Source organism: Plasmodium fragile (genome assembly GCF_000956335.1).
Source record: "Plasmodium fragile strain nilgiri unplaced genomic scaffold supercont1.1, whole genome shotgun sequence".
Lineage (NCBI taxonomy): Eukaryota > Apicomplexa > Aconoidasida > Haemosporida > Plasmodiidae > Plasmodium > Plasmodium fragile.
Genome location: NW_012192581.1, coordinates 647,480 through 656,289, shown reverse-complemented (window position 1 = coordinate 656,289; position 8,810 = coordinate 647,480). Strand labels below are relative to the sequence as shown.

At 40.4% G+C, this 8,810-nt stretch overlaps 1 protein-coding gene across 1 annotated transcript; it reads left to right on the top strand.

The window, feature by feature from the left end:
- Nucleotides 1-1,347: 1,347 nt before the first annotated feature.
- Nucleotides 1,348-8,556, top strand: AK88_00143 (uncharacterized protein; the record flags this gene model as incomplete). Its single annotated transcript, XM_012477794.1, has 1 exon — nucleotides 1,348-8,556. The coding sequence occupies one exon, from the start codon at nucleotides 1,348-1,350 to the stop codon at nucleotides 8,554-8,556; it is 7,209 nt and encodes a 2,402-aa protein (XP_012333217.1).
- Between the last annotated feature and the right edge of the window lie 254 nt (nucleotides 8,557-8,810).

Genomic DNA, 8,810 nt, shown 5'->3' with positions numbered 1-8,810 from the left:
GTTCAAACAATTCAAAGATAACCTTTTGTTGTCTGCAGGATTTGTTCGAATCAGATCGGAACAACTTGCAACAACGAATTGCGCTTATTACAATTGCCATTTTTATTTTATGTCACATGTTTTGTTTTGTCAAAGTGCTCGCACTGCATAGTTTTTTTTTTTTTTTAGCTTCCCTTTTGTATGCACAGTGAGAGGTAGTCCTAGAAAAGACTAACAAACAATTTACTGCATGCCTGTGCATGCACGCATACCCCTGTGTACCTTCATGTCGACGTACGCGTACATCGTCTGCCTTTTATCTTTGGCTTCATTGACACCCATCCTCCCCAGCGCTAAAAAAAATAAAAATAATAATAAAAATAAAAAAATATATATATCCTCAGCATACATACTGCCTAAGTTTGAAGGATTTTTTTTTTTTTTTTTTTTTAGCGCTAAGGAGAGTATAACACGTAAAAATATGCATGCACGTATTTCATCAGTTTCATGATTTCATATTTCGCACTCACCGTGAACCCCACCTGTCGACTCGACCTATTTACCTTCATTCGCACTTTTGCTGGCTCCTACCTATACACACACACGTGAATAAAATAATGTTCATTCAGTTTTAAAACCAAGGATCTTTTATTTTGAACCCAAAGGTCCCGTAGGTCAAATGATTGAACCTGCATTTCTCCGCCTGAATACATATATATAAACTAATTACCACCAATCCTTTTACTTGCCGCTTGTAATAGATTGAACTACAAAATTGTTTTATTTGTTAAGAGCCCGAAATACATACAGAGAAAAAAAGCACAAACAAAAAGGGAAAGGGAAAGAAAAAGGAAGAAGGAAGCATACACAGAATTACATTCATTTTACACGTTAAAGGGATAACTATTCATTTCGCTCTTTTATTTTATTTTTTTTTTTTTTTTTGTACCGCTAACACTTGTTCATTGACACTTTTTATTTTATTTTTTTTTTTTTGGGATACTAATTATAAAATGTGTCACTAGAATCTCTTAAGCTTTGGCCTCCAAAAATATGTGCATGTGTGTTTGTAGGTATGCGTGTACATGAGTTGTTCGCGCTTACGTTGACGTGGCTACCAACAAACGAAAACAAGGCAAGCGTATGTTTTTGCGCGCCCTTGCTAACGCATCTGCACGTATATGCATGTACACACCTAAGCTAAAACGCACAAGGACACCCCGCCTATATCGGCACAACCCTGTCACGAACCCTGGCACACCAACATTCGCGACGACACCACACACACCAACAACACTACAACGGTGCTAACAACATAATAAGAAGTCGCTTCATATACCCCGCATTATTCCCCGCGCGAACGATACAATGGCACTCAAAAAAGGCAAAGGTGGCTCCACGAAACCGAAGAAGAGGAACAAGTTAAGGAACATCATCGAGGATGATTACAGCTCGGACATGAGCGTAACTGCAGTCGGGGAACCCGACTACAATGAAGTCTTTGAGGTTGAAAAAATTGTCATGGCAAGGTACAAATTAAACGTAAAGAGAAAAAAAAATAAAAAAGAAGAAAGTCTTGACAATTTTGAATTCTTTATAAAATGGAAAAATTACGACAGTGATGATAATACGTGGGAACCCTTCGAAAATTTAAGCTCCACATTGAAAGGTCAAGCAAGAAAAGCAGCACTCAAATTGACAGAAGAATTGGAACTTGCAAATGGCAATGGAACCAGTCCCATGTCCAGCATTGGTAATACTGCTGACGCCTCCTTAGCGGTGCTAGAAAACCCAGGCAATAATACAAATGCATTAAACGGAATGGGCAGCAGCACCGTGCTCCCAATGAGTACTATGAACGGGATCTCTGTCAACAAAATCAGCACCAGGAAAAAGGCCATCATGGACACGAATCCAACAGGATTGGCAGATGAAGAACAGAATATGAACGAAGGAACATTGGTGCAGAATAGTATATTAAACGAAATAAATTCCACAAATTATCATTCCAATGATTGCTTCCCCAGAAGTATCATGGACGATCATGCACCAGATGATGAGGATGATTTTATAAAAAATGATACACTCTTTAGAAATATGAACACGAATGTAAATCTAAGCAACAATATAAATGACCATTACGAGAAAAACGAGGCAAATTTTGGTCACAGAAAAAAATTGGGTAACATAAAGAGCATCCTTTGTATATCCAATCGAATTAACAACATTGCAATTTCAAATAAAAATGAAAATATAAATGATCACGCAAAAAATAACATACTGGAACGCCTTGATAATAATTATTATATCAGACAAAAACATAAATTTAAAGCAATTTTGCAGAATAATAAAAACCTGCTGTCCCATTTTATCAACAGCAGAAGCCGGGACATCAGTAATGAAACGGGCAAAAGTAGAAGGAGTAATGATATGAATATCTTTAATCATTTAGAAAGTAATTGTGACGAGTACAACAGCAACATGCATCACTATCCCTATATCTCCCACAGCCATAGCCATGGCCCACCAAGCCACGGTCAGCTTCATGGTCCAATGTCCGGCCGCATGTCTAGCCGAATGTCCAGCAGAATGTCCAGCCGAATGTCCAGCCGAATGTCTAACCGAATGTCTACCCGAATGTCCAACCGAATGTCTAACCGAATGCAAGGTCAGACGCACACCCATAATCTGCGCTACACACGCGCACAGGACGATCCAAGTAACATGCCAGCGGAGACTTATAAGAACCCAAATGGAATCAGCTTTTCAGAAAATGTCACCAATGATGATACTTATATGTACTGGAAAACCAGGGACAAGAGAAAGTATGAGTCCATCAACATGGGCTACAGTAACAACTGCGCAGGTGCAAGCAGCAGAATGGGCAATGGGGATGTGCCCTTCAGCTTCGACAGCAGAGGTTTGAAGAAATTCAATCGCAGCAGTAACAATGGAAGTAGTACCCACGGTAGTAGTAACCGTGGAGGAAGCAATAACGGCAGTATAAATCATAGCAGTAGCAACCACAGCGGTAGCAATCACATAGGTATCAACCACATAGGTAGTAACAATGACGCTACCAACAACAACAACAGTAATAATAATGGAGGCGCCAACAGCAACGTCGTGGACCACTCGTATGAGGATGAATTTTTACCCAAAAGGTGCACCAATTCGTCCAGCTCTTCCGAACGAGTATTCATCACGGAGGATATGTTTGATCAGTTTGGAAGGGATCACACTTTTGAAAGATGCAAGGAACAGGTAGATGTAGAGGAACAAGAATCATTTAGAAATAACAAAACGAGAAAGAGTTACCCCAAAATGCTTACATCTGATGGAAGGCATAATGACAAGGACACGTTCTACGTGGACGATTTTTATAGCAACAACAACAACCAACAATACATTATAATGAAGAATGAGCTCATGGATGAGGAGAATATGAGCCCCAACGAGAAAGGAAATTTTCTCGCTGCTCATTTTAATAGTGCCAAAGGGTTACACAGCGAAAAGGTTAGCAACAGCAGTCGTAGCAGCACCAGTTGCATGAACAACAGTATCGCAATATTTACTCCTCCACAACAATACAACAAAACTAATCATACAAAAAAGAAAAAAATAAACGGAAAAATGAAAATAGACCATCGGGAAAACTATGTCAACCATATCACTAGCAGCAGCGTCTGCGCCGGAAACGTAGCCGCAGGTAATAGTAACGTCACAGAAAATATGAATGGAAGCGCTAACGCAAATAACTGCCTAAACAAACTCAACGTCGGAGAAAACAACAACAGTAACAACAATAATAATAATAATAATAACAACAATAATAATAACAACAGCAATAATAATAATACCTGCATTATATACCACAACAATACAAATTACATCACCATCAACAACCACAATAAGAAACCGCTCTACAAAAATAAGTCTCCATCCAAACTATCAACAGGAGATGTTTCTAAAAAAAAAGCTAGCACTTATAAAAAGAGCTTGAAGAAGTATGCCAAAAACGGAATAAACACGCATGTCCACGCCTTAAACATGCATAGGCTCAACGGTATGAATGGTGTTACTGAGAAAACGGGCACCTATGGCGACTATGAAGACGAGCCAAACGCAAGAGAAATTTTTTACAGCAAAAAATATGCAACGGACAATATCAGCTTCTACAGGGATGATAGAATGCACTTCGAGCAACTTACAGGGAAAAAGGCAAAAACGTCATTCATGCAACAAAATGATTATGCTCATCCTAGTACCGACTACGTTCACGTGATGGACAGGAGCAAGGGGGCACCAGATACCAGCGCTGGACATGTGGGTGCAAGCAGCGTACGAAGCGGAAGTAACAGCCTTAGTGGAGGCAACTACCAGGGAAGGTACAGCAACAGAGTAGACGAACACACATTCGAGGGTTACGATCCGTACCTCCCCAACGGACTGCACGACATGAACTCCCCCTACGAAATGTACATGAGTGAACGAAGCGACAGAATGGGTAGCATACCCGAAGATACAAAAGGTCAACAACACGACTGCCACTACAACCAGGAAGAGGACAAAAAGGAAAATGGGTACCTAAAAAATAATATAAACTTTATGCCCGACAAGGAATACCAAAATGGGTATCAAAAGCAGTACGAACAGGAAGAAAACACCACGGAGAGGCTGGGCAGAAAGAGCGCCATCAACTGCATTCAAGACGACGTAAACAAAGAATCACAAAAAAACGCTACTGCAAATGACATGCTCAGGAACATATTTAACACCTCAGATAATTACACGTCGGACGACATCCCCAATACACATAACACCGAGTATGAAGAAAATGAACAGGGAGCTCCCAACAAGAGAAATTACCCAGCGAAAGAAAAAATTCTCGGAATCAATTCCTACCAAAGAGGTGCAGATGATAAAATGAAGGATTGTAACACCAGCCAAATGTCCAGTAATGCCAATTCGGATCGTAAAAAAAGCTTACACAAAAAGAATCACTCTGAGCTGTATGGAGTCACGGAAGAAAAATATTCTGTCAACCAGTTTGCACCGCAGGATGTCAAATGCTTTGACCAGGTGAACAATGACGACAAGGGAAATGATGCGATTAGCTCCGTTGAGTATGCTGATGCCTCATCTGTGGGGAAATGCGATATGGTCATGGCGCACAGCAAGAGTGCCAAAAGCCATGTTAAAAATAAGGATAACATAAAAGAAGACGAAGAAATACTTGAATATGTTAGAAACGTGTTCAACAAAAACAGGTCGTGTGCTAGCGGAAGCGAAAGTGTTAGCAGCAGCGTACATGGCAAAAAGGATAATTCAAATGGCTACCCAATAAACATTGCTCAATCGGAACAATTGGAAAACACAGAATCTGTTAAAAAAATTAAGCACACCGATTCGGATACCCCAAACACAAAAGGAGGTGAGGAAGGCAAGAAGAAGAAAAAGAAGAAGAATAAGAAGAAAAAAAAAACATATGTGATTAGCAGTTCGCTTGATGTCAGCAACGATATGAAACACAACTTGCAGCAAACAAAAGGCAGCGAGTTGTTTTCACACGACCCGCAAGTGATGAATAATCATAAGGGAAAATACACTTCGAGCGACACCTCAAACAGGGTGAACAGCGCGACAAATGTAGGCTACTACATGAGAGCGCACCCCAGGAGGGTGAACCACCGCTCATTTGGACCCTACGACCGTGGCATTAGCAACATGCATGATGCAACCGACAGCGCCGTTGGAAGTTTTCCTGGTACCCTTTCAGGAAACGGTTTCCAAGACGCCGATATGATAATAAATATTAAAGACGTGTTGAACACGGAAAATGAAAAGTGCGATTACTACATCAACTTCTTCGAAAACGTGTTGAGCGCGCTAAAGCAAAAGCGGTCATGCCAAGCAAACGAGAGGGATTTGATAAACCAACTCAAGTTCAAAGTCGCGTCCCCACAAACCATGGGCATTGTGAACAGGTCCCGAAATTTCTCGCACAACAATGTGCAGCATCTCTCTGAGGATAAACAAATGGCCATGTACAATCATAGAAAAATGAATAATACATATAGCATCTACGACATGGGAAATTTTGCAACGTATCCACAGAAGTTTTTTTCTGAAAACGCATTTCAGGATCCTAACGATCGGAACCATATGCAACTGAAACATATTTTCTACCCTTGTAACAGCAGCAACTGTAGTAGTAGCAGTTGCGCCCCGTTTAAGGCTAACCACGTTCTTCATGCGCAGGAGGCGAACGGGCTAAATGTACATTATGCCCACTTTGGAAACAGACCGAACTCGGAGAGAAAAACAAATGGAGACAAAAAAGTTACCACATCCAACATGAGCAAAAAATACGACAAAAAGAAAAAAAAAAAACATGTATATGAGCTTATTGAATCGAATGTGAATCCAGGCAGCAAAATGGGAGCAGCCACAAAAACGGATGCGCAACATATGAACCATGCAACGGAACCCAAATCTGTACACAAGCTCTCTAACCAAAGTAGGAGCAACAGCACCATGAACGGTGCAGAAAATGTTGAACCCAAAGTGAAGTACGCAAAATTAGAAGCCTTGAACATACCCATTGTCAAAATGAATTACATGGAGAGATACATCGAGTATAGCGAATCCATCGACAAGCTAGCCATGAACAACATAGATGCACTCATAAAAAATATGAACGTAATAAATTTCTACAACGGAAAAAATAAAAACAGCATTAATTTTATTAAAGGAAATTTCCAAGTACACCTCTTAGAATCTTACACCAATATTTTTCTCTACTTTGATATATTTAGCGATTTCAGAAATTATAATTTTATTTTTAAAAATTGCGAGTTTATTAATATTCTTCTCGATTATGTGTGCGATACAAAAACGGAAAGCAGAAATTTCAGCTCAGATAATTCGCTCAACGAACTGGCAAAAAATATTCTTTTGTTTGATGAAATTTTTAAACTGAATAATAAATTAAATGAATTCTTTAAGGATATTTTTTTGTCTATAAATTTAAAACCAAATTTATTCTTCTTTCCTTCTCCTGATTATTTTGAGCGATTTTATCTCCACCTCGGTGCCAAAACGGAAGCTGCAGCAGAGCAGGCGGGTCAATGGGAAGAGGCAGATCGAGATAGCGCAGAGGCTCACCATGATATAAACTCAGAGAAAAATCACACGTACGGACACACCGACAGTAGTAACGCTTGGGAGGATTCAGCAGCGAATGGCATAGGACAGGAAGAAGTTAGCGAAGAAGTAACACAAGAAATAAGCAACGAGCCCAACAACGACGCACGGGTAACCCCAGAACTAACCGCTTCCTCCTGTCAGGAAAAAAACAGCGCACAAAGTAGAGAAGTACAAGATGAAGCGCCATTTGCGTATTTAATGCATTTTTCCAAACCAACTAATGAATCACTTGTCCTGTGGGAAAGTAATAATGAAAATGAAGTAGAGAGCAATCATCACGACGATGATAAGAAGCACGCACCAAATGATAAAGCGCATGAAAGCGACCTCGGAGTGAAGGCAGAGGCCTATGCTATAGTGCACAGTGATGACCCAGTAGTAGAAAAAGAATCAAACGAAGATTCAAACGTGCCTTCGCATGCAGTTACAACGGACAATGAATCCTACCTAATGATTGACGACATCCATGCTGGTGAGTTAAATTCGCCAAGCACCACACAACGAATGAATAATTGTGTGTATATCGATTCGAACAGTCAGCTAGAATGCATCCCCAACAGCTCCAACGACGAAGTAGATGGTTCATCCGTGCAGAAAAATAACCTCAGTTGGGACGAAAATTCGAAAGAAGTTACAGAAGATACTCTTAACCAGGACACACATTTAGAATCCATGTGGGATACGAAAAATAAAAACCATGTCGAGGGTAACCATGTGGAAGGTAACCAATCCGATGGAGTACTTGCACTATATGGTAGCAAAGAAGAAAGGCACAAAAATGAAAATACACATTTTCTGTTGGCATTAACTATAGGAGAGGGTGAAGGAGGACCAAATAGAAAGACAGAAGAAAAGGAATCCTCGCAAAGTGATGCCCTCAATGAGAACAGCGAGGGTGATATTATGCTTAACAAGGATGAGGAAGATGGAAAAAACGATCTCATTGGGGAGACCGTAGAAAAGGCAATGAACGATCAAATTAATGAACGCAACTGTAGCAACACTAGTGCAGACACCAAGAGCAGCGCCATTGTGAACATCAGTGGAGCGAAAAATGTCTGCATTGATAATACGCATGCGAAAGCCTGCCTCACCAATGACACTGTTAATGACGATTGTAGTGACAATAATAATGACAGTAATAACAACTCTGGGTGCGGAATCTTCAATGACGACTCCAACAGTGCCCAAGGGAGCGGCAGTGATAATGATAAGCATGGTGAAAAGAACGACATCAGTAAGGACAAGGCCAAAGACAGTGCCAAGAGCAGCAGCAAGAACGACGCCCTCTTCAAACAGAATGAGGATATCTTAGATGAAGATGACAGTCAGAGCGACATCCCCCTCATTTCTCTTCTCAAAGCGTGAGAGTTTTACCCATACTTCTTCCAACAAAACACGCGTAAATGAAAATATATTTCCTATTATGTGTATGTAACACACCCGTTACCGCCTTTTAACGAATGCAAGCGGAATAGGCTGTGAGCCTGCCCCAATTTGAACACGAAAAATAAGCCATAGAAAATATATTTGGAAGATTAAACCGTGTTGTGTAGTCTTAACAGGAAAGTGCAAGAGTGAAAGTTGGTAAAGAGTGCTTTACCCCCTGCCCATGTGACATA